The 26,759-nt window shown below is 50.7% G+C and overlaps 1 protein-coding gene across 7 annotated transcripts in view; it reads right to left on the bottom strand.

Moving 5' to 3' along the window:
- Positions 1-26,759, bottom strand: part of Ssbp3 (single stranded DNA binding protein 3) — a 157,873-nt gene that overhangs the window by 33,609 nt on the left and 97,505 nt on the right. For all 7 annotated transcript variants that reach the window (XM_078026323.1, XM_078026321.1, XM_078026317.1 and 4 more), the window contains exon 5: positions 12,202-12,291. In XM_078026323.1, the coding sequence (XP_077882449.1) occupies positions 12,202-12,237 (36 nt within the window). In that variant the 5' untranslated portion in view covers positions 12,238-12,291. The remainder of the gene's footprint in view (positions 1-12,201; positions 12,292-26,759) is intronic.

Here is a 26,759-nt window from a genome sequence, read left to right on the forward strand (position 1 = left end):
CACTAGCATTCAGGTGCAGCCCACTCGCCCAAGATAGCTAACAATCAACCCAATTTCATCCTTGCCACCAGGCTGGGGAACAAGCCCTTCCTTCACTTGTCAACATAAATATTCCAGGGTCCTGACTCCCAGGTGGTGGTTGGGATGGGTCTGGGGAGAAGAAAGGTTGACTCTGGGGGACCACTAAACCCAGGAGACCTCCTGCTAAAGACTGCATGGACATGCACAAACTGGATGCCCTTTTCAAGGACAAAGGAAAATGCACCAGTACCTAGAACAAGTGGGCAGAACCCACTTCTACCTGGCAGTCAGGACATCTAACCACTAAGTATCAGTCCCTTGGGCTAATTATGTGCAAAGCTAAGACAGGACTAAGCAGCATTCTGCCTTCCCCTAGAGTCCCAGCCTGGTGGGCGAGATCCAGGTGTAAAGAACACTACACCAGCACCACAACAGAGGCAGATACTAGGTGCACTGGGCATCTTGGAGGGCAGGACTAATCATTAACATGTGAGAGTAATCACATTTTATGCAGGACCATGAAGGAATGGAGAGGTGTCTAATCACAGAGGCATGGACCGAGATCCTGGGCCCAGAGGATGGAATCTACGTAGCCAGGAGAGGGTGATTCTGGAGGATCTTGTGTACAAGACGGTAATCTTGGGCTGGGATAGTCAGGCTGAGGAGGGAATATTAACTGTAAGGTCTCTCCCACTGTACGTGGGATGAGGAAACCCGTTAAAATTCATTTACAGGTGGCTCCTTCTATCCCACTTGAACACCATTAAGCCCATCCCAGCCCTTGACGGTCTGGCCAAAGGCCAGGGTTCATTTGCTCACTCACTGCTTCATCTCCCATGTCCACTTTCTCTAACACTGCTGGGGATTGAGACCCAGATGGTAAGTCCACTTCCCTAGACAGACTGCAGGGTCAAGATTCTTAGATCCTTTCTATAACTCCAGAGCAAGATTTGTGGTATCAGGATTCTCGGGAATCCTAAAGTCACATCATCACATCAAATGATGCTTAGGTGAAATTCACTAATGACAGAACCCAGGGTAGGAGTTCCTATAGGCAAAACCCACCCCACCATCAGAGAGCCATTCTCTTAACCTAAGAGGAACTTATTAATCAGATCCATAGGTTGGGCATATCTTTTTTGATCTTGGGGCAAGATTTTTTAAGTCTTTTGAATAAAAATGACCTAAGAACTTAAGAGGCATCAAGAAGGGGAGGGGAGAATTCTGCAGCACATCAAAGAATCTACATTGTGGACTGACGGATGGACAAAGGCCTGGTCTGAGAGCAATAGCGCTGGCTCTTGCCCTGGAGACAAAGGGCTTGCCCAACATACGGGAGGAGAACAGTAGGTCTAGACCACAATGAGGTCTCAGTGTCCTTACCAAGACTGTGGGCTTTATTCCTGGAATGAAGGGACAGTACAGACAGTAAGAGTGCTTGGTGGAGGAGAATATGCCATCCACTGACCTGGAGTTAGCCCTGGCTGGAGTCTGAGCTGTGGACTATAAACACCTGAGGCTAGGGACTATTCTGCCTGCCAACCTTGGGGGCCCAGCAGGGCTAGGCAGAAGGCTGGTGGTCATACATGTGTGCTGAATAGATGAATGATTGAATGCCGACCTTGGGGAAGGAGCCTTTGTGCAGAATTCAAAATTGCCTCCCCTTCTGACCACATTCCCAAATGTTGGGACAACTCATAGCTGGTGAAGCAGGTGGAGCTGCTCCTATTTTACTGGCTGAGAAAAATGAAACCCAAATGATGTGTAAATAAGCCAGGCGCGGTGGCCCTCTCCTGTAATCCCAACTATTCCCAAGGCTGAGGCAGAAAGATTTCAAGTTCACGGTCAGCCTGGGCAACTTAGTGAGAGAACTCCAGTGTAGGAGTCCATAGAGGCAAAGACCCAGCCCCCCAGATAGAGAGCAGTTCTCTATCAAGCTCACTTGGGCCTGCTAGAAACAGAGCCCAAGGCTCCTGGACATGCCAACTGCTTCCTGTCTCCATCTCCCCACAAGGGTTCCTATTGGGTGGACCAGGAAACTAGAAGTCAGGGTAGCAAGGTCCAAGGAGGCAAGTCAGGGGGCCAGGATTAAGTGCAGTAGCATGTTAACAGGCCAAATGAAGTCTGGTGTTAAGTACGTGCTAAGTTTGTCAAATTGAAGGATTAAGCACTAAAAAGTCAACAGATCTGGAGAATCCCCAAACCTCTCCCATATCAATGCCATTAAAGGCTGTGCTAAGCCCCTAAAACTCCCTTCTGGGAAGGGGAGAAAACAATGTGGTCCTTGCTCTTGGATAAGCTGTAAGACCTAGCTTCACCCTAGTTTCTAGTTCTAAAGGAAGCGAAGAAAGAAGGTAAACAAACAAACAACAACCCCCCGCCCCAACCAAACCAAAACCAAAATAGTCTTAGGGCACACAGCAATGACCCAAAAGATCCGGAAGCTAACAGGTACTGAGTGTTCAGCGGGCACCAGGCAGGACTTTATATGCATCATTTCACAGTATCCTTACAAGTGCCCTAAGGGGTCATAACTTGTCACCCCCAATTATTAGATGAAGCAACTGAAGTTCAGAGAGGTTAACTGAATTTCTCAGGAAAACCCATGTGCCCACCCGGGCTGTGTGACCCCTGAGCTGTCAGGAAGGATGGACTGACTGCCTTCACAAAGAGTGAGGGAGGGGCAACCCAGACAGAGGAAGGAGACAAGTCGACAAATGTGTTGGGAGTGCCAGGTCCAGCTGCTGAGCTTCTGCCCACTGGTCGGCATGATCCTGAAGCCAGCCGGCCATCTTTCAGCAGCAGTAATAACCCATTACAGAACATGAATACACACTCATGCCTCCAGTCAGTCCTCCCACGGTGACAGAAGAGAGCAGCAAGACAAACTCCTACAGCACTGCTGAGGACACAGTGCCTCAGGAGCTGGGCAGCTGACCAGGTCACTCCACCAGGTAATGGTGGGGGTCCATCTTGTTCCAAAGCCCCTGTTCATGGCCACTCGTGGTATTCCTGACCCCAGCTGGACACTGCCTCCCTTTTGGTACTGTGCAAAGCTGATGTGGTACCTCCTGGGGTAGAGAGCTCTTGGGGAGCCCAGCACCACGCACAGAGCTGGCATTTCATGAAGGATGTGCTTGTCGCCAGTATTTCCAGCATCTTTCCCGTCCATTGAGGTTTTAGCAAGAAAGAGGAGCTTTCTCTGGGAGGGAGCTCAAAGGAACATGGATGAGCCTGGCCCAGAGGCTCTATTTACTCTAAGGCCTTCATTTGGAGAGGGAGCTTTTCATGGAGAAGTTGCTTGGGGAGTGAATTTAGGCAGAATAGGATATGAGCCTGACACTCACAGGGTGGACCCCTGCCATGTCCCCAGCACTCAGAACTGAATGCCTCACACCACTCTAGATGCATGCGCAGCCTCTGATCCCTGTCCAGGGCTCCTGGCCCAGATTCTCCCAAAGGACAGTTTCCTTTGGCATGATCTGATTCAGGGGGTCCATCCTGATCTGGGTACTGCTGAGGCGTGTTATTACAGGATTGTGCTGGAATTCTCCTCCCAGAACCTCTTCTGCTACAAGGGTTAAGGAATTTGACCTTTCTTTCTTTTTTTTAAAGGAGAAAAACCTCAGCATAATTTGCTGAGATGGGGTGGGGCAGAAGCAGGAGAGTCTACCCTGCCCTCCCTGCAGACACAAAACAAACCAAAAACAGAACAGCAGCGCCCCTGCCCCCCCCCCCCCGCCCACACACACCTCCTTACAGGCACCCACCTCTCCATGAGAGGAAGGGGGAGCAGTGGCACAGCGCTGGGTGAACTGGCAGCAAGGCAGGGTGGCTCCCAGGCTCAGGGAGAAAACAATGTTAAAAGAAACCCAAGAGCATAAGCAGGTCCAGAGGGGAGAGGATAAAACAGTCCAAGCTCTTAATAAACGAAGAGGTGAGGCCACTGCTGACAGCAATCCTTCCAGAATCAGATCCATAAACGCCAGACTTGGCAATCGGTTTACAGTTGGAAGGGGAGGCCCAGAGAGCAGCAAGCAGCAGCAGCAAGACTCCCCCACCCCTACCCAGGGAGGAGAGAGACCTGGGGGAAGGAGGGCGCGTGGGAGAGTCATGCTGGTGGAGCTGGTGCACAGCCCGCAGGGCTCCACGGTGTGGGCTGGCTCCGCATTAGGGGGCAGTCGAGGCTCACAGAGCCGCTGGGGGCTTTGTTACCGAGCAAATCTCCCAGGCACTGGCTGCTGAGGCATAGCTAACTGGGCGGCAGACATTGATTTATGTTCAACTTTCCATTTCATCAGTGAGAGCTAGGGCGATACATGTGGAGTGCACGTTTTTTGGAGGAGGGAGAGGCAGCTCGAGTGTGCAGACACAAACATGTCCACACGCGTGCACACTGGCACATGCACCCGTCAAGGCCACAACTTCTTTTTCCTCTTTGAGGGGAGGGTGGAGGCTGAGCCAGACTGGCACATCAGGAATAACCTTTTGTCCACTGTTGCTAGGAGCCCCGGTGCTGGTCATCGGCCGATGGGCAGACGCTAGGCACCAGGCTGGCTGCGGGCGGAGCACAGCCTGACCTTTGTGGAGGTGGTGCTGGCAAGGAAAGAAGGCTCTCTTCCCTCTCCTACCGCAGGGCTCTGTGCACAGGCCAGGCGACTGTGGGGGCAGGGGTTGGTGTGTCAGGCCCAGTGTTTGGGAGTGGTCAACATTCCTCAGTGAACAGGGGGGCCAACTAAGGCCAGAGAGGGGAGGATGACTTCTCAAGGGCACGGTTCTTTGGCATCAGGGATAGACTCCAATAGGGTGTCCGGCTCCCCTGGGCTGGGCTTTGGGCTCTGAACCTCTAGCTGTCTTCCCTCCCAGTAATCAGAGGGGGGCCCGCCCTTCTCAGAGCCAAATTGGTTTGAACAGGTGGGGGCTGGGGGTAAGCATTATTCCCCCACTTCCAACTGTGGCCTGGAGCCCAGCAGTTGGGGTGCTCCATCTCCTATCTAATCCTTCTCAGCAGGGTGACCCTACCTTCTGTCAGTCTGGAGGCAGGCAGGGAGAGGGGCTGGGAGTGTTTCTGTGCCCTGGAGGAACCTGACCCAGCATCTTTGGTCTCTCTCACACAGGAAGACCCCCTCCATTCACAAACACATACTGGGCAAGGGCTGGGCCCAGAAAGGAGGAGTGGGTGCTTCCTGAAAGACACACCTTTCATAGAGAAGATGCGGATCTCACTGCCCCACCCAAATTTGAGTCTGGTTTCCTCATCTAATAGGCTTACTGACTCCTGGGTCTATATGTGGACACCTTTCCTATCTGAAGAGTACTTCCTGCCCAATTCCAAAAAGGATTAGACATTCCACTTGGGGTCTGAAGGAACTGGCAGAGGTGGGCAGGAGGACCGCACCCAGAGGCCTCACTGCTCTGCCTTACAGGGAAGGGTCTGAAGGGGCAGAGGCACTCAGATGCAGCTCCTCAGCCCACCTGCCTCCTGCTCTCCTCACTTAGCCCCATGACCACAAGTTTCCCAGCACTACCTGACCAGGCCAGAGGCCTAGGCCTCCTCTGGGCTTGTCTCCTGCTCAGCTCCAACCTCCACCAAGGGGCCACCACCAGTCACAAGTCATGGGCAGGGAAGCACCAGTCATGGCTCACAGTCTCACCCCATCACCACAGGCCAAGGGCCACCTCCTGAGGAGATATGACCAGGACTCCACATTGACCGACTGGCTAATAGTTGGCCTCTCTAGTCACTGGGGCCCTTCCTGGGACACCCCCGCCCCGTCCTGTCTTTAAATTGAAATCCTTCCTATATCTACTCTTGGCCTACCTTGGGCCCACCCCGCTCACCTCCTGGACCATCCCTACACTCCAGCCCAGCTCTCCAGGCCTTCTGCCTTCCCAAACTTGCCCTTCCACACCCACATTCTGGCACACTAGCCCTCCTGCCCTTCCTGTCTCCCCGACAGGCCTCAGTTCAAATGTCAGCCCCTTTCCCTAGACAGTCTTCAGGCCAAGCAGGCTGCTGCCCCACCCTCACCCAGGGCACTCTGCCTGTAAGCCCTGCCCCCAGGTGGCATCTCCCACCACAAAGTCACCCCTGCCGCCTCTACTATATCAAGAGCCCTGGAGGGCAGGGCTGCCTCTTCCCGTCTATGGTGCTTATCAAATGTCCCTGAACCCCAGAGACCACTGCTGACCCATGGCTAAGGGAGAAGCAACAAGCCTGGCCAGGTCTCACACAGTTTAGGTCCCAGCTCCCTCACCTGCACTGCCTCACCATCTGTCAGATGGAGATCCCAGCCCCAAGTCCTCCCTCGTAGCAGGCTTTGAAAACCATAAGAACACACTCTTTCCAAGTCTCCCACCCGTGATCTGTCCTACTCTGCATGGAGAAGCCTTTCTTGCTGCAGCACTTTCTTGGCAGCACTTGCTGCTGGCCCTCTGCTCCCCTCCTTTTCCTGCTGCAACACCCAAATCTTCAGGGCTGCCCCAGGTGTGCTACCAACGCATGCTATCATTTACTGGACCTTGGCCTTCCTGGAAACATACTACCCACCCAAAGGTGTGCTCAGAGACCGTAAGGCTCCCTGTGGGTCATCACCTCTCTGCCTGGTTACCATCACTGTCAAGCAGCTCACCACTTCATTACAAAATGGGCAGATGGTAGAAATGTCTTCTATACAAAGACGCAAATAGGCCTCCCTCTTCTTTTCTCCCCAAGACCTGGGATCCGAGGCTGAAGCCTCCCAGAGGCAGGGCTCAATCACTTCCACTTGGCATAACATCAGACACTTCAGACAGCCGTCAGAGCTCTCTGGAGGCTGCCTCTCTCCTGGGAAACCCAGCCACGTCTGCCACAGGAAGGAGAGGAGCTGTCCCTATAATCACAGTAGGAAAGGGCTGGGGTCATGTGTGCCGCTCTCCTCTTATTTGCTGGATCATTTCTCTGGTTTCTGGGCTACACGCATCGTTTGCTCCTCCTTCTGGTCGTCTCTCCCAGAACTGATGAGGAGGGTACTCTGGGGACAGACCTCAACCTCTTTTCAAGGCGGGTGGGATTGGTTGGGAGGAACATGGACTCACTGACAGGGGACAAGTCAATTACTTTTTACCCTTCCCATCACAGTAGAGACTATCTGGGGAGGTTCAGATCAGGTAGGCTGAGTTTCTGGGAGAGAGCTAGGCCCCTTTGCTGCCTCGGGACTGTCTTTTCTGAAGAAGCACATCTTTAACCCTGTGATCTCTGTACGACCAGCATCCACCATTCATGTGGTCAGGTACTTCCTGAGCACCAGCTGCAGCACCCAAGTTCTGAACCTGGAAATCCTTATTGGATGATGCCCACAGAGCCACTGGGGCAACTGCAAGGTAACTGTTCAGGAATTCAGAGCTAGCCCAGGTATTATCACACCGATCTTAAGAGTGCTTCAGCGGTTCTTTGCTGCCCACCAGACAAAGCCCACACTCTTCAGCAAGGGCTGACAACAACTTCCTGGCAACCTCTGCAGCCTTCCACCAAGCAGCTCTCACCTACCTCACTGTAGACATGGTCTCAGCCAGGCCTGCACTGCTACCGAAAGCCCTCCCTGATCTCTCGTCTTGGCACGCAGGCTTCTCCGTCCTGCTACAGGGCATGGTTCACCTATCAAGTGTCTCTGGGAGGCTAGTGGGCAGGCTAATTCAGTTCCATCCTAAACCCCAGTCATGTGTATGTGAGAGGTGGCTGATGACTATCCTAACTCCATGCCTTCTCCCTCTGGAATTCCACTTCCACATCTATGAATAAGAAATCTAGGCTACACTGGAAATCTGTTACTTTTGAGAGAAAATGGCCATTGTTGCTTTCTTTCCTTCCATTAGACACTTAGACATGTATCTACACTTGGACTTCTAAATGCTATCAGAAGACCAGCAGCTTGGGAACTGGGAATCCTGGGATTAGACTCCCATTATAGCTCTGGCTTGATAATTTTGGGGAAGGTCATTCACCTTCCCAAGTCTCACTTTCCCAATCAGTCATGCCTCCTCTGCACAAACACTGATCAAAATGAAGCTAGCTGCACGTTTTAAAGCTACATAACTAAAAACGATTATCGGAATTTAAAAGCAAAACAAGAACAAAAACAATCTGTACCAAATACTCTGTTCCCCATGACCCCTGTTCTCCTATCATTCCCCAGTTCTAGACCTAGAAATCCTTACTGGATGGTGTCCCCTTGGGGCCAAGGAACTAAGAGACCTACCCGGACCAGTGGGCCTGGCTGAGGCCACACTGGGTTTGCCAGATGTGCAGCCAGAGTTAAGCTGCATGAAAGGGGGTAAATGCCACTGCTTGATTAAGTAAAATCCATCTGGATCCAAAGCAGAAAATCAGAGTTGGACGGGCCCTCAGAGACCATCTGGTCCAGCCTGTTCCATTGACTAGTGAGAAAACTGGGGCCCAGATATAGGGAGCAACTTGACCAAGGTCACTCAGCAAGTGCATGGTCAAGTCTTCTGTGTTCTGGATTCCCAAGGTGGCTTCCTATTAGATCCTCTCCATGGTCAGAATGTCAGATCTAGTGCTTTGGGGCGGCCTAGGTTCCTCTCCTGTAACATGAGCAACAAAAACAAACTCAATTTAAACATACACTGTCTTCCTAGTAGATGCCAAGTGCTGGGGATGTCAAGATTAGGACTTTTTTTGGTTTGTTTTTAAATAAAAAGGAACAGAATCAGAGTGTCCTTGTTAAATTCTACTAAGCCCCCAAGAGTCCCACACTATTCCCCTATTCCCCAACCAGGAAGTATGGTCAGGTCAGTTCTCACCCAGCCCTTAACTTGCTACCACACACATCTCATCATATTGTATCACAGGACATTGCCCATCTCAGAAACCTGGATATCAAGAAGAAAAAGCAAACAAGCCAGGTGCAGTAGTGCAGGCTGGTAATCCCAACCTGGGAGGCTGAGGCAGGGGGATTGCAAGTCAGCCTCAGCAACTTATCGAGGCCCCGTCTCAAAACACGAAATAAAAAGAGCTGAGGATATAGCTTAGTGGTAAAGTGCTCCTGGATTCAATCCCCAGTATGGAAAACAACACAGTTTAATGTGTGAATGGCCCAGCCCTGCCTCTAGGAGTGGACCTGAAGCCTGGTAGTCAAAGGCCTGAAGAAGGAAGTCCCATGTGTTTCTCTCTATGGGTTTGGGACAGGGAGTAGACAGATGCTCCTTCCCACCCACCCTGGAGGCCCCTCTGGCTTCCAGATTTAGGCTTCTCACCCCAAGCCAAGGTCTATACCAACTGGCAGTATGGACCCGACTTGAAAATTTGGCTGGCCACCGTGGGGTGGGACAGAGTCTGGCCAGAGCTGGGTCCAGCCACCCCAGGCTGGCTCCCTGCAAAAGTGTTCTTATGCACAGCCACCACCCAGACTGCAGCTAAAGGAGGGAAGAACTGCAATTGTCCACAGGAGATAAAAACTCTCGATACCATCTCTATTTTCCTTCTAATATCAGAATGGCCGCCTACAAGATGAGTGAGGGGCAGGGCTGGCAATCAATAGCTAATATTCCTGTTGTGGGCTGGCCTGCTCCGGAAATGGGCTGCCACTACCTCCTTCCACAGAGATACCCTTTCCCCTCTGCAGGGACCCAGCCCAAATGGTCAATACCTCGGCAAGGAAGGACCATGCCAAGTACCTGGCCTACCCTATTTCCGTTTCATCTGACTGATGGAGAGGTGATGCTAGAGAATCAAAGAAAAGAATCACCCAGAGACACCCAGGAAACAGAGAGGCCAGGGCTTATGGCTCCCTACCGGATGTCCCAGCCAGTCTGTAGAGTTCACCCTGGATAAGAGAACAGAAATGACCTCAAGTCAAGAGGGCTACCTCTGTACAACGGTGACTAGTGGTGGCTAAATAAGGACAGGAATCAGACTGGGTTTTCTGACCAAACACCCCCAAGCGTCACTGGGGAGGATCCGAGAAGTATGTCTGGAATTAGGCCTTAACCCTGAACAAGTATACCAAAGCAGGAAGTTGGAAACTGCTCACAAGTCAGGCAGACTTGTTCCTTGTCCTAGACTCGGGCCAAAAGAGAAGTTGATGGCCTAGATTAAAAAAAAAAAAAAAAACACACACACACACACAATTGGCTACTGTCCACTTCTTCCCACAGCACTGGCCCACAGCACACACCCAGATACCAGCAAGCAGTCTCTAAAAGGATGCACAGGGGCAGAATGTGGTGCCTGGATGGGCTCTGTGTACCAGGAAGGAAGTCACACCTGCACTGAATGAAAGGTATCCCTGGTATCAAGGGTGAGGACATGCAAGCTGGGAGAGAAGACCGGTGGGAAAGGCTACCAGGTGGGTGCAGAATACCCATCCGTAGTGGCAAGGAAGATGGCTGCCCTTGGTGTGGGTCAACCCACTGACAGCAACCCCTTGGGTTTTCCTTCTGGTGAAGAGCAGCAGCTGATCTTGCTCCTGCCTTTCTTGGGACCATGGTTTTCCAGGGGATTTAAAGTCTTTCTCTTGGCCTTTTGTCTACAGTATCTAAAGCCGCACTCCAAGCCAAGAGCCTAGCAAGTCCTGGTCTAACCTGGAGCCTTACACACCTTGAGACTGCCAAGGCAGTGCCCATCTCTAAGAGTCAGATATGGTCTTCGTTCTGGCAGAATGCTGGGAATGCGTACGGGTAGGTATATGGCCATCTGATGCCCTGCCAACTCTGCATCCCTTTCTTTCCTCTCACCACCATTTTGATGGTGGACCTGCTGTTTCCATTTTAGGGCAACACCTACATTTCACTGATGTACTTCTTGACTAGTGAGCAATGTGACCTGATCACCCTGTCCTGGGAGTTAACGTCAACCACAATGTGAAATCTTTCAGTGCAGAAGCACCTTTCAGGGTCTCCCTCACATGGGAGAAGCCCCTGAAATCCCCCAAAGGCATTTGTCCCTCCTGTGCTGGGGAGCCCCTTGCCTCTCAGGGCAGCCTGTCTTGCTACTGGATGTCCATGAGCACAAATTCTGGATTAAACCAGGCACAAGACTCCTGGGACTTTGCCTCTCTGGCTCTAGTTTTGAATCCCTGGGCTTCACAGAAAAAAAATCTTGGCCCTCTTCTCTACACAACCGCTCTTTTGTATTCTTCCTCCTCCTCTTCTTTTAATTGTGAGGCAAGGTTTTACTAAATTGCCCGGGTTGAGCTAAAACTTCAAATTCTCCTGCCTCAGCCCTCCGAGCTACTTTGGATAACATGCTTGCACCACCGAGCCTGGTGGCTTTCTGTGTTCTTCCTTGGGAACACCAACCCTTCAGAAGGTGTGGAGAGTCAGGTGCATTCTCTAAACTATGTCCTGGACAGGCTTGAACAAACGAGCAATGTCACAATCAAGAGGTTCATCATCAAGTTCCTCACAGCCCTGCACACTGACACCTCTCCTGGTCTCAAATTTGGCTTAAGTGGAATGAACTGCCAGTAGGGAAGGGAAGGGAGGGAATGGGGGGGTGTAGCCACACCCAACCTCAACAAAACAGAAAGCCTGATTTCACACACACCCCCTGCCAAAAAGCCCAACAAGGTGTCATGGAGAAGAAAGCCAGCTCCTGCCCCACATGGGATCTGTTCCTGCCTGTGGCGGGCAGAGCGCGGGCACAGATGCTCACGGGGCGCCGTCTGTGATCACACTCGGAAAGAATCAAGCGGTTAACCAGAGGGAAGGGATTCTGAGACCTGCCAGGATGGTGGGATTTTTTTTTTTTTTTTTTTTTAAGATTACGCCTAAGGTTTGTAGTTTGGACAGGCAAAGTAAACAATGACAATGACAGCAGCAACAAAACAGAAACAAAGAACAGTTTACTCTTAAAAAAAAAAAAAAGAAAAAGAAAAAAAGCCTTTTGTTACAAGAAAGCTCCACACTGGCTTGGAAGCAGCCCTGCGGCGTTGTCTGCCAAGCTAGAGAGAAGAAGCACACGATGCAGGAGGTGTCCGGTCGCCACCCCTTCCCTCCCCTTCTCAGCTTTTGGAAGGGGTAGAGAAAGCAATGGGAAGGGAAGGATTTCAACCAGCACAGAGCAACTGTATTTAGACCATGGCAAACTGAGCTGTACTTATTTTCTCCTCTCCCCGAAGCCCTGCCCACCCACCCCAGAACAGTGTGACAAGAGCACAAGACCCGCAGCCCAGCACATACCTGAAAGAAACCTGGTGGGATGGGGCCTCCAGGCATCCCATCATTGGGAGGAATGTTGCCAAGCACAGGGCTCGGGGCAGCTGCTGCACTCTGTGGAGAGACGAGGTAGCGGTCAGTGGCCAAACCTCCAACCAGATAGGGCTCCAGCCCCCACCCCACCCACAATCTTCCCCCACAGACCCTCCCCAAAGGCCACCTTCCTCATTAAGCCTTTCTAGCCCTGCCCCAGCTAAGCAGCATCCCATCAGTGATACGGCACGGGTATCCCAACTGTTACTCATTGGGCAAGCCACAAACTCTTCAGCCTCCACTGCCTCATCTTTAAAATGGAAGCACAGTGCCCACCACTTTGGGATGCTATCGCCATGGCAAGAGGTGAAGCCAAAGGTACATCCTGTAGTGTCTGGCAGAGCAGTTTTAAGTGACCAACGTGTCATGACTTTTATTGACATTATGAGATTGGTGCCTTATCCACCTGCTGTTCTAAAAAGCTCTCTGAGGGTAGGTGGAGTGATTTATAAATTTTGTTGTGTTCTCGGCCCCTGCAGGGTCCTGGGTGTCATTACTTTTCTCTTTAAATGCTGCTATTCTGGCATCCACCTGGTACATCTGCCTCAACAAATGCCTCCCAGGGGTGAGCAGACGTCACTCTCCCTGCTTGGCCTCTTTCCAACAATCTGTATCCAACCTGTTCCTGCAGCCAGCATGTCTGTGCCTGGCTCTGCTCACACTGGCAGGGCTGAGGCTGCGACGTCCAAGCCCCGGCCTCAAGGAAGTCACAGGCCTGATTGTACTGCCTGGCCCATTCCCTGCTCCTCCCATTGATTCCAAACCTCCAGCTGCTCCTCTTGTAGAAGTCCACCTCCAAATAACCTCGGTGGTCCCCAAACTCCGTCACGACTGAGAATGTAAACTTGCTCACTGACCATCTCCCAGGGTCCGGACTACTCTCTGGAGTAGAAGTGAGCACCTCAGGGGTAAAGAAACAGGGGGCCTCTTCCCGCCTCATAAATACAATCTCCTTCTCATCACTACCTTGAAGCGATCACTTTTCCTTCCCTTTTCTCATCCATAAAAGGAATCAGAGCCCTTAGCTTTCTGAAGGGAGGAAATGAAGGCTTCTATTAACACAGAGTATGCAACCAAACAAATTCACCAAGAACTGACACCTGGTCTCCAATACTGTCATGTGGACTAAGAAAGTGGACCACAGGCAAGTCACTTGGTCTTTCTGAATCTCTCTTCTGAAAAAAGTAGGGTAGCCGCTGGGCAGGTGAGCAACTATAACCTCAGAGGCTTGGGAGACTGAGGCTGGAGGATCATGAGTTCAAAGGCAACTTCAGCAACTCATTGAGGCGCTAAGAAATTCATGAGATCCTATCTCTAAATAAAATATAAAAAAAGGGCTGGGGATGCGGCTCAGCAGTTAAGTACCCCTGGGTTCAATCCCTGGTACCAAAAAAAAAAAAAAAAAAAAGTGGGGTAGCCATTGTTCTACCTTTGCAACAGGGTTGCAAAAGATAGAAAGGGGGCTGGCTGTGTTCTATAAGCGGAGAAGCTCTGACTATGGGAAGGAGGGACCCAGCATGGGTATGCAGTGGTGCTAGAGATCTAGGTCTCCTTCCCCAGATCTACACCCACATGGGGAGTCTGCTGGGTTATCCATTAGATACATTATTGTTTGAGGTTAATGGTTCCGTAAATATATAACTTGGTGATTAGCACCAAAAATTAGTTCACTGTAGCAGAAACAAAAAAAAATTTTTTTAAATAAAGGTGAGATAAATATTCATCTGTTTTCTTTCAGAGACTGATGTTAACATTTAGCTCTTTAATCCTTCATAGAGGTATCATTATTTAACCAATTTAATAAGAGACACTGAATCATTATTTTCTAGCTCCGTAGTTAGTATCTACTTGTATTTGGTAATCTAACTCATTTTTTTAATTGTTACCCTTCACTCACTTTTTTTTTTTTGGGGGGGGAGGTACTGAGGATTCGACTCAGGGCCTCCCACATGCTAGTCAAGCATTCTAGCACTGTACTACATCCCCAACCCTTTATAAAAATTTTGAGTCAGGGTCTCACTGAATTGCCCAGGCTGGCTTCAAAGCTTGTGATCCTCCTGACTCAGCCTCCTGAGTAGCCGCGATCACATGCACGAGTGAGCCACCACACTTGCTGACCACTGCTTCTTACACTACATATTTGCAGATCTACTTTTATGGTGAGACAGTCTTGTCCTTAGTTACTCAGGAATTTGACCATTTATGTATCAAAGTACAGGATAAGAGCATGTTATAAATTTAAAAACAACAACCTAAATGAAGCGTGAGTCCCTTCAAGCACTGAAGCATTACTTATGAGGATCCTTCACTCTTAAGAGGTGGTTTTCCTATGCAATTAGCAGTAGGAACTGTGGGTGAGTGGGAGGGAGGTCTTTGTTTCTTTGAATGTAATGATCAAGGAAACCATGGTCCTAATAAAGAGATGGAGTAATTCTCTGAAATCTAGGATGGAGGATAAGTTTTGCTACCTTCAGTGAAGGACATACTAGTAACGTCTAAGGGGGCAGAAGCCGAGGAGATGACGTTTATCATTTAACACCTTCTCAGGCAGCAAAACTAAGCAGACCTCTGTGTCCTGGGTTATGGGTTATTGCTGTTCCCCTCTGACTATGAAGCAAACATACTCCCAAAAGAAAACTTCCAAAAGGCCAGAAAAGCAGCAACTGGTATGCTAGGAGACAAAATCCAATCTCAGGACACCACCCTCTTGTGGCTTAACAGCAGGGGCTGTTTTACCCATCTGCAAGACCCACCAAAATATGAAGCATACAGCAAGTGTTCAATAAATGATTACTACTTGTATTATTCAAAGCCCTGCTCAAGCCTGACCATCTGGAGCCAGGCCTTTCTGGACTGCTAGGAATCAGCCTCTCCCTGCGGTTTCCAGCTTTGGGTTAGAGCTCCATTAAGGCACTCAGCAAAGCGCCTCGTGAGTTTTCTTTAAAAACACAAAACCCAAGCCCAAACCCAAACCCCTTGACATTCACAGAGGCCTATGGCATGCCAGGGCTGCGGTAGGTGCACAGAATGGAACTTCCCCACTAAAGTTAGAAGAAAGAACACTAGATTCAGAGGCTAGACACCTCATGCATGGGCTCAGGTCTTGGGTGAGAACATGCAGAAAAGTCCCTTCTCACATGGGGACAGTGACTAGAAGGGGCTGTGTAGTCAGGCTAAGAAAGGACTTTTAGTTTTAACAGTAGGAATGATAGATTCTAAGTAGAAGGACCTTGGACCTATGAGAACCCCATCTTGTCCCATCTCACTTTGTGCCAAGCATATTGACACCCTGATGACACAACCTACCCAACACCACCAGAACACGGGCCCAACAGTCATGTGCCCAGGAGCCTCTCTGCATCCTAGGAGGAACTCCTTGCAGCAGTGGCTACATTCATATCTCAAGGGCTGGGGACGTTCCCTACAAGATTATTTTCTGACCGCACCCCAGGAGCCCCAGTTATCTTCATTACAAATTACCATAGATCTCCCCATCCCTTTTTTACTCTTTCAAAAATAGTTCTAAGTCAGGCATGGTGGCGTAAGCCTGTAATCCCAGCAACTCTAGAGGCTGAGGCAGGAGGATCAGCCTCTAGAGGCCAGCTTGGTAAAGTGCCTCTGGGTTTAATCCCCAGTGCTGCAAAAACAAACAAATATAGATTAAAATAAAAATAGTTCTGCATATGAATATAAAAACAAACGCTCAAAAGTCAACTGTGGGATTCCTTCCAGGTCAATCAACTCCTCCTGATCACCTTATATGGCTGCAAAAACTATATACTTGGTTCTGCAAATCCCCTCCTTCCCTGCTCTGCCCCAATCCTGGGGCCTCAGTGTATAGCAGCACTGGTCACGAGCAAACCCACCAAGCGCGGCCTTTCTTGACTGAAACTCAGCTGAGGCTAAAGGTGCCAGGAGTGAGAAGCACTGGTTGTGGTATGGCCACGTGCTTGTGGCTGGGAAATGGAGGCTGCCCTCCTATGATGACTACATGAGGAGGGCAAGGATGTGGGTCTGATGTCCCAGGGAGGGAAGGAGGGACGGTTTCACCACTCTCAGTAAGACAGGCTTCCGGATTTGGTGCAGATTCCTGGAGTACCTTGGTCCCTCAGGGGCCAAGATTCCTACAGAGAATTTTTAGCAGCATCAACATGCTGAGGGTGCAGATGCAGGAATGAAAAGAAGGTAGAGAATGTCATCACCCAGCCCGAAAGGCCAAGAGTAGTGGGGTCCACACAAAGAAAAGAAAGAGAGGTCTTCTAGCTTTACACACAGACCTTAGGAGAGGATAGGTTTGGGAAAAAGGAGACTCTGATTCTGCAGCTGGTAGAAAACACAGCTATTGCTATATGAAGACACAGACCAGCTGGCATTAAAAAATAGGTTCCAATGATACTAGGGAGTGACAAAGGATCCCTGCCTTCAAATAGCCAGGGAGTTGTCACGTGGGAAGAGGGTTGAGTGAGCAGCCCCAGTGCATAAGAATGGCTCTGAGTACAACAGTAAATGTCCTAAGATACACAAAACTTCCCTGATCTTAATCTCAGAACCATCTGCCTTGGAGGAGGTGGGCTCCAATAATTGGTGGTGCTCACAGCAGAGACATAACAAAAGCCACATTAAAAGAAGACTGCCAAACCAGGTATGTTGGCACATGCCTGTAACCCCAGCAGCTCAGGAGGCTGAGGCGGGAGGATGGCGAGTTAAAGGCCAGCCTCAGCAACTTAGCAAGGCACTAAGCAACTCAGTAAGACCCTGTCTCTAAATAAAATACTTTAAAAAAAAAAATGGCTGAGGATGTGCCCCTGAGTTCAATCGCCAGTACTCCAAAAGACAAAGACTGCCATATTATCTACTGCCTCCCAATGTTTACTGGGGATTCTTATGAGAAGAGCCCTGCACCTAGGTTTCCAAGATCAGGTTTGGCTCTGGCTGCAAACCACCACTGTGTTTCTCGGACAGACTTCCCCAATCTCAGGTATCTGGCAAGCAAGGCTGCCGGGTTTCCGCTTCCGGTGACACTAAGGGTGTCATGGAGCTCTTCAACCAAGCCACCTGAAAAAAGGCCACATGTAGACCACAAAGTCCCAACCTGCCACAGTCAGGAGGTCCATCCTGGCACCTGCATTTCTTTCACAAAGTGCCGTTTCACTTCTGCCCCCTGAATCTCCTCGGAACACTGGAGAATCTGGAGAATCAATGATTTTTTTCATTCTGCTCTCATAAACCAGGAGAGGGGAAAGAGGGGAACATTTATACCCCAATATTCCAGGGAAGATGTCATTTTTGTTAAACTATAAGGAAACTGAGGCACAAAGAAGTGTGTTATGTGAAGGTCCTGGAGCTAATCGGCTCTAAGTTCAGTTTACTGTCCTTCTACCTGACCCTTATCTTGGGTTCAAGAAGTCCAAGTAACAGTCCCTTGTCAATAATACCTGCAATTCTCAAGAAAAGTTCTGTGTACTTTTCAAATCATGTAAAGAAACAGCAGATCATTCAACACATGGGATGATCCTAATTCCTTCTCTGTGTGTGAGATCGCCTGCATGTTTTGCTCTTCCCTGAGTAAGCTGACCTTCTAACTTGGCTCCTTCTGACAAATATTTCAGTGAGTTGGCATTCACCAAAGGGTAGGGCGGCGTGAGTGTGTCTGTGTGTACGTGTGTGTCAAGGAATGTGAGATCCCACCGACCAGTCTGTTGCACCTAATGCAAATTACCCTGGGAAGAAAAGGAGGAACGAAGTAGGTGGGAAACTACTGGAGAAAGGTTACAAGTGCTTGATACACATCAGAAGCATGCAGCAAACACTTGCTCCTAGGGACGCCGGATGGCGCTGTGCCTGTTGGGACAGGAGATGACAGGGCACTCTGCCCTGAAGGTCTGGAGGACGGAATGACTCGTGGTGACAGAGAACTGGGGGATGTGAGAAGGTGCTCCAGCAGGCGCTGTGAGACAGGATTAGGGGATCAGGGAGGCTTTATGACGAGGTGGCACTCAAGCCAAGGCCGTGGAGGACGCAGGACTGGAAGATGCGGGAGGAGATATGGGCTGAGAGATTACTGCTGTCATCTCAACCCTCCTGGCTCAGGGCCTCCCGACAGCCTTTTTCAGAATGCAAAGCCCTGCAGCCTTCCATCATCCCTGCCTATTCCATCTCAGGGGTGGGCCGGGGTGGGAGGTTGGGAGTATGGGGCGTCCTTCCCTCCACAGGAGGAGAGCAAGCTGCCCACGACCAGAGTGTTCCATCCCAAGGGCTGTCACTTCTGACCATGCTCACCCTTCCACTTCCTCTCTCAGTCTTCCCCAAACCCACACGAGAAAACAGAGGCCCCACAAAGTGGAGGGACTTTGAGCAAGGTCACTGGGCTCAGAGTGGGCAGAGCTGGGAGTCAACATGATCTGCTAAAACCATATCCCCAGTCCTTGACATGTTCCAGCTTCTCTGGTCCAAGTTTTGGGATGAACGTTTATAGATAGCAGTCACCTGAGAACAGAAAAGTCTGGGTCAAGCCTCTGTCTTTCCATTTACCAGGAGTTTAGGCACCTCACTTGACCTTTCAGAGCCTGCCTGTGCAGCTGTGGGGAACTTAAACACAGCTGTCAGATGATGTGCCCTGCCAGGCTCAGACAAAGCAGGTGCTCAGAAAATGGCAGTCTGAGCCATTGACATAGCATTAGGTGGCACCAGACATGCTTAGTTTAGCACCCACTAATAGTACTGGGTATTGAACCCAAGAGCACTCTACCATGGAACAACACCCCCAGTCCTTTTAATTTGATTTTGAGACAGGATCTCACTAAGTTGTTAAGACTGGCCTCAAACTTGTGATCCTCCTGCTCAGTCTCCCAAGGTGATGGCATTACAGGTGTGTTCCATTGCACTTGGCTAGACAGGCTTACTTTTTATGATTCTGAGAACACAGAGCAGGCTCGAGTGGGGAAGGGGGTCAAAGGGGTATCAGAGCTGTAAGAGCAGAAGTCACTCATCTGAGAAGCAGCCTCTCTCTTCTCAGTGGCCAACACAGAGAAATACTAATAAAAGAGAGGGGGCAGGGGGTGTGTATGTGAAAGAAATGTGCCCCAGTCACACACTTTCAAAAGCAAGAGGAACTGGTTTCCCTAGGCTGGAGAGGGGAGGCCACCACACTCCTGGGACCTGCCCATCCATCCCAGGCAGCACCAGGCTTCTTCTGGGAATTGGATCAAAGGGCACATTTGGGTAAGAAGTGGAGGTGGAGTCCTGTGTAATTAATACCTCGATTGTACCATGGATCCTGGCCAGGGCGTCTTCCTCCATGTGCAAACACCTCCCTGGCTGGGCTACCCGGCATGGGTCCTGGGTCCTAGGCATGCACACGCAAGATAAGAGAGATTAAGGGCGAGTGGCCCCTCACGGATGAACACCCAGGAGTCCAGCAGGCTATCTGTACAACACTGATTTTATTCGTAAAGAGAGATGAGCTTCAGGTCCTGGTTTACACCATTAGCAAAACACCACACACGCACACGCACGAACCCCACTGTCTTAAGAAGCTACTTACAACCACAACATGTCATAGTAGGCCAGTGACAGCTCTTTAACAAGAACACTGGCAGTTGCTTCTGCACAGTGGAAAATTCCCTGGCGTGGACCGGCACACACGCTCAGTTCCAATGACAACTTAATCCTGCCAGGACGGAGGTGTGCAAAGAACCGAAAGCCATCACTTCTAGAAATTGTAGAGTTTAAAAGAAATCATAAGGACCAAGGATGGGAACCCATACCTCCTCAGCTGGCATCCAATTTAGTGGGGACAGTCACTTTCCCTCACCTCATCCTCTGCTGTGACAGGACGAATGTGCAGTCTGAAAAGCTCACCAGGGTCCCCTGTTATCAAAGCCAGGGAAGTTTACACTTGGCAGGGAAGGGGCACATAATTCAAACCCGACATCCTCCTCTGAGTAAAGGAATGGGCTGGGAGTCCTTGAGTTCTCTTGACAAGCCAGGAGGGAAGCCAGCGAGCAGCCGCCCACCGCGGTTCCCACCGCCATCCCCAGCACACACCCGACACGCCGGCTCAGAGCGGAGCAGATGCCGCCTAAGCCTTTAAAGCACGCACTAATTGCACTAATTTAGCTAACAGTCTCTGTTTCGTCCCCCACCCGAGTCAACCAGCATCCTCTGGTACTGCTGGAGAGACGCAAGCTGTTGGCTTTAGTGTTATTTTGTCAGCCATTAAACGATTCATCGGAGTCATTAATTGATTTATTACTGCTGCCTGCTCAGAGGGTTTAGCAAATAAAGAATGATGTAGGTCACAATGCAAAGGAAATTGGACCAAACAACGCCACAAGGAGCTGGGCACTTACAGTATCTGCCGCTGTCCATTCCCGCAGCCCACCACTCCCCACCGTCAGGCAAGGGACAGCATAGATGGCCCTCCTGCCTGAAATCCAAGTGCCAACTTGCCTCCTGAGCAGGCAATGGTACTGCCAAAGATGTAGGAGGTGGGGGACATTGTCTGGAGCCTCCCAGAGCTGGCTTCTGGGCACCCGCCAGACACTGTCACTAACAACTGAATAAGAGGACACTGCTCCCAACCCCTAGGTGGGTGCTGAGCTGCAATGGCTGGGGCTGGAGCTGGGCCCACCAGGGATCTGGGGAGCCAGGGACAGTGCCTCCCCTGGAGGGGACACACTCCAGCCATGGCCTGTCTCTCTTGCACTACCATGGGAGCAATGAGACAGCAACAGTTGATGTGTTAACAGGTGCCGCCTAACGCCTGGCCTTTTATGTACTTATCTCTGATCCTCTCAACAGTCCTACGGGGTAGTGGCATTATCTTCCCTGTGTAGAGAGAAGAACACTGAAGCTCAGAGAGCTGACCTGCCCCAGGCTGCGCGGCAGGCCAGGAAGTAGCAATCCTGGGACTCAAACACAGGCTACCTGGCTTCAAAGCCCACATTTCTTCCCCTCTACTTCTTCAGACTTACACAAAAGGGCCCAAAACCTAGAGCTTGGCCCCACTAGAACCCTGACACAAACAGGCAGGAGATGAAGGGTACAGCCAACCCACCCCTTCCCTCCTCAGAGCTCCCGACTCCTTCATTTACAAAGGACAGGGTCAAGGTAGGTGATCCCTGAGGCCACAACGGGGAATGAGACTCAGAGCTCAGTGCCTTCCTCCTCCTACTGCAATGCCACACCATGAACGTGCGTCCCATGGAGCCCATTCCCTGTGAACGCTTCTAAAGGTGTGAGTGGGCCCTTCTGGGACCCTCCAGCAGTTCCACCAGTTTCCCTGCTGCCCGACCAGCTCCATGAGCCCAGCCACATGGCAGCAGACCTGAGGACAACGCAAGAGGGCATGGCGCTGAGCTGAGCTGAGCGGAATATTAACGCTTCCAGTTACTGGGTCACAGATTGTGTGTGTGTCCCTGTCTGTCCCTTTGTCTGTCTAAACAGCTCACAGCGCTGTCCAGCAGCTCTGTAGAATTACCCATCCTGGCAGGTTTTCAGAGGATGTCCTCTCAAGGGTTCTGTTGGTTTGTTCTCAAGGGTGCTGCTTGGTTTGCTCCCAAAGTGATGTAGAGGTGGGTCAAGGGTAGGTCAAGCACTTAGCATCAGCCTGCTTTTTGCTTCTTCTATCCTTGGCATCATCCTGGCCTATAACCCATTTTGGGGAAAGAGGAGGGCCTGTCGCTTTAAATTCACCAAGGAGAGTTCACAGGTATCTGTTGGGGTCTACCCGGCACACAGGATAGGGCTTTCTTCTTGGTAGTCCCCAAGAATGAGTCAGGAGCATCCAAGTACACACGTCTTTTAGGGGTCAGATTGAGAGTCTGCTACAGAGGTGGGTCAGGGGCCCAGCCTGGGACCAGAGGTGGCCAGCCAGAGGCTTTCTGAAGGAGTGTGAAGTGCACCAGCTGAGAATTCTCACCTGAACCTGTCTTGTGACACACACACACAGGATTTTCCAAAGAGCCACCCCTGCTCCTCCCCTCACTAATACAGAGGGTACCAACACTACAGGAAGGTCTTCTTCAGACCAAACTCAGGCTCCAATAAATGAGAAACAACAGCCTGTCGCTACTCACAAGTACTTAGCACCGAGCACCAGTGGCAAAGGCCTTTCTTTCACATATTTACTTGAAGAATCTGTCCAGCCACCTTTCGCATAGACTGCTCCCTCTCTCTGGAATGCTCTCCTCCTCTCAGGCCTGGGTGATACTTCTTTGTCCTTTCTTTGTTCCTCATCACAGCACTTGTCACACCTGACTGTTAATTCCTTATTAAATTAGCCAGCTGTCTTCCCAGAAATGGGGCAGGAGCAGTGTGCAAAGCAGAGAAGATGCTGGCTCAGTAAATATTCTTTGGATGAATACAATTCTTGCAGAAATCCTGTCTTTCACTAGTAGTCACCATGTCTACAAGGTTAAATTCTAAGACTAGCTAACTCAGTGACCTTCCACTAACTTACCACTCAGCTACACTCAGACAACGAGTCCCTCCCCGCCAAGCCACCCCCAAAACCACACATACACCCTGCCTGTGCATCCCTCAGGACATGCTGTTCCCTCCTCCTAGAAACTCCAGTTTGGGGCACAGAAGAAGCCTATGTGCCGAGGGGCCAAATGACTTGGGCAGGCTATATTCCCTAGTGTCATGTGTCGTATCCGTTCAGTACAGTACAGTGGGTAGGGATCATCATGGACCTCCTCCCCCAAGTCAGCGGTGATGACAGCTAATGTCCGGGGAAACATCTGACAGGTAATGCACCGAGTGGAAGGCATCAGGAACTCCTGCTGTCGACCCGCTCTGGGAGAATCAAGGCCAGGCCTCAGGGACAGGAAGGGAACCGGGTGGTCTCAAAGCCTGCTGCTTATTCTCAGACAGAGTCCATCTCCTGGCTCTGCCTCTATGAGGAAAGCTGTCTGTTCCACTAGCCCATGAAGCCACTTTTTTCCATAGGACTTGGAAAGGGGCCCAGAGAACTGCGTGTTACACATGGGGCCAGGAGATGGCAGAGGGGCGGGGGTCACTCCTGGGCCTGGGTGGAATCTGAGGGGGATGGCCAGGCACAGGTCCCATCCTGAGACATTTTTCTTCCACATCCCAGAAGAGGCACCCCACTGACAAAGTACTCTCCTGCCAGGCTGGGGACTGCCATCCACGGCTGGACCCTCCAAGCCACAGATTTATGAGACGTGGTTTTTGGAAGCAGAGACAAGCCACAGAGCAAGCCCTGAGCTCACTGGGGAGGAATGCATCATCCTGGCTGCAGTGCCCCGCCCTCGATTCCTCACCCACAAGCTTGAGAGGGGCAGAGGGAAGGGGAGTCTGGGAGACCAGGCTCCCTGCAGCCCACAAAGGCCTCTGGATATACCTGGTCCTGTCCCTTCCTTGTGTTGACCATGTCCTCAAAATGATACCAGTCCCTCATCAGCCAGGTCTCAGGTTCCCTCCCTGAGAAACACCACATGCTACTTTTACTTTCTCTGCTCAGCAAGTTCCTCGTCCCCTTCCATTTATCTATCCACAGAACTCCTTGTCATCCATCAATGCCCTGCTTAAATGTCCTGCTCTCCTGGGCAGAACAGGCAAAAAAAGGCCTTGTGTAGGTTCATAAGCTAGAACTTAACACTAGAAGATGCTGGTTTCCACCTGAGTCCCTTCTGTGAACCTCCAATGTGTCACAGAGTGAGCAGACAGAGCACTGGACTCGGGACAGGAGCTTCAGCTCCCAGCTCCCTGGCTAACTCAGAAAGGCAGACAATGTGCCCCTGACCTGAGACGTGCCCTGGTAACACAGGATGACCATTCTTGGAGTTGGCATGAGAATTAAAGAAACAAGAAGATAACGAAGGGCTGTAGTCTCATCTCAACCTCTTCATCCTATTCCATCCTCACTCTTTTCTCATAGTCACAAGAAACACTGGCTGGTCCCCGGCCTTGGCACTGGCTCCCTGCCAGCTTCCATCATTGCAGTGCATCCCTCAGGACACCACGGGCACCAGGCAGGATGATCTGTTCACTCTCCAACTGCACGTGAGCCTCTACCTGTAACTCTTCAGCAGTTCCTACACCTGGCGTTATCGGGTGGACAAAGGCTACCTCCCCACAAAACTGCTGGTTCTGGAAAAAATAGAGCCCAAATGTTTGCTGTGTCTAATAATAAATATAGAATGACTAGGGACTACGAAAGAGCTTTTTGGATAGAGCTAGGCCTGCCCTTCTAGGAAACTGCCCCCTTCCTCCTCATTCTTCTCTTATAAAGATGGGACCACAGGGGCAGGGGATTTAGCAGTGGTGGAGCACTTGCCTTGCATGCTTGAGGTCCCGAGTTCAATCTTGCACCACATATACACACAAAAAAATACTTAAGATGGAAGTCAAAGGACAGAACAGATTTGCATAAGCCTAAATGTTAAAAGGGGTGAAACGAGGCCTTAACTCCCACAGGCTCAATGTTTTTCTCTTCACACTGTTGATAGTTGGAGGACAGAAACACAGCAGCCTCTGGACAGATTCAAATTTGCAGAACTGTCTTTGACAGACTGACCAGTCTCCTGCTCTGTGACAAATCTAGTCTAAAGTAGTCTGTTCTTTGTTTCCCCTCCCTAATCCCACCAAAGGCCATAGCCTAGGTCTTCTCCACCCTAGACAGAAACTTCAGGCAATGCTGGGCCCTCAGAAATTTGAGACTCTTTGAACACGAAGAATCCCACAGTTCCTCTGGCCCACAAAGGAGAATTAATGGCAAGAAAGGTCTGGGATCTGGGTTTCCCAAGACGTCTGTGCTCCAGTTGGCTTGTCTAGAAAACAGGAATGACGAACCCGCCTGGCACGTACCAGTCAGGTGCTCCATAAATACTCGTTGAATGGACATGTCTAGGCGCTCCAAAGAAGGACAGGTGTCGCCTCATCCGGTGGGGACCAGCCAGGCACTGCTTCCCTATAGAGTAGAGCCTCAACACTCCTATCCCTGACCCAAAGTTTCCCGGCTCTGTGTCCCAAGAATGGCATAAGCTACCATATCCTAAGACTCACTCTATGCCGGCAGCAAGGGAGGCTGATCTCACTGCCCCAGCAACTTCCTGAGGTGGGTAAACTGCTCCTTTATTATAGGATGCAGGGAGGACCAGAACTTCTTACATGTCTTACATGAGGTCACAGTTATCAAGGGCTAAGATTTTCTTCCTGACTGGGTCCAGATATATGACCACCACCCCCGCCCCCCACTGCGGCCACCAACACACTCTCCAGTGGGAACCAGAAGAAGATTCAAATCATAGGAAGAAAGGACCTTAGCCAGAGGATCTGGCACCAATTTGGGGTAGGTCTCCTCAACCTTAATTTGCCCATCTGTACCCTGCTCGGCCTATCCCACATAGTGGTGTGAAAGACAAAATGAAGAAATAAGCGTAAAAACAGTCTGTGACAGAGGGCAACACCCACCCCCACCCATACAATCCCATGGAGCTGGGAAAGAAAAGAAGGTGCTGCAGTGACCAGGGTGTAAGGCAAGGAGTCAGGCCTGGCTGGCTGCCCCTCCCCTATAAAATGAAGGGAGTGTATTCAGTTTCTGGCTTCCGAGTCTGGCTACACATCAAAACCATCAAGGAACTTTGAAACTACTTGCTGCCTGTGCTCCTTAGGCTACAGGGAAGGTGCGGGAATGCAGCTGTTGGAAATTGCTAGACCAAAAGTCCCATCAGAGGTTCACCCACCGAGATTCTGCCTCTGACCTGACCCCAGCAGGGAAATAGACCCCAGGTCTGAGGACGGCTGGACCAGCTGGGCAGGCTCTTTCACCCGCCTCAAGCTCCCTAGCTAGGCTCCCAGGAGGCCTGCAGGATGCCTCCGGGTGCAGGTCAGGGCTTAGACAGCCGCCCAAACAGGTACAGGCCTAGATTTAATTGGCCTCTCAGTTAAGCTTTCTAATCTCATTAAAGCTGCCTCCATCATGCAGACCTAGGTCCTGAATTTAATAACAGAAGAGCACGGCTGTGCCCCACCGTAAACTGATTAAGTCTAGGAGGCCCAAGTGGGACCCCTCTCTGCCTCAGCACAGTGCTGCCACATGAATGGCATGAACTGAGTCTCAAGAAAAGGGGCACATCAACAGGGGTTGGGGAGGTACAGGTGTTCCCAGCGGGGGTGCAGGGCCACATTGCCTACCCCACCATGCTGCTGTCCTCAAAGACTTTCAAGAAAAAAATGACAAAGTAATTTTACTTCCTATCTTATCAGGCACAATACCAGAGTTCACCCACCCCGGGACTACCTCCCTTCCTGCCCATTCCTTCTATAGCTTTAATGCCTACTTCACTCGGGCTGGGAAGGTGGCAGCAGAGGGTATGGTGTGGGCTCCAACAGCTGCCTTTCATCTTTGCAGGAGAAGGCTCCTCCTGCCACTCACCCTCTCCCCAAGCCCCTCTGCCCCTCCAAGAGGAAGTACGCCACAAGGCACAACTCTCCCACAAGTGTACCAGGAGGGTCGAAGA

The sequence above is a fragment of the Ictidomys tridecemlineatus genome, chromosome 11 (genome assembly GCF_052094955.1).
Source record: "Ictidomys tridecemlineatus isolate mIctTri1 chromosome 11, mIctTri1.hap1, whole genome shotgun sequence".
In the NCBI taxonomy this organism is placed as follows: domain Eukaryota; kingdom Metazoa; phylum Chordata; class Mammalia; order Rodentia; family Sciuridae; genus Ictidomys; species Ictidomys tridecemlineatus.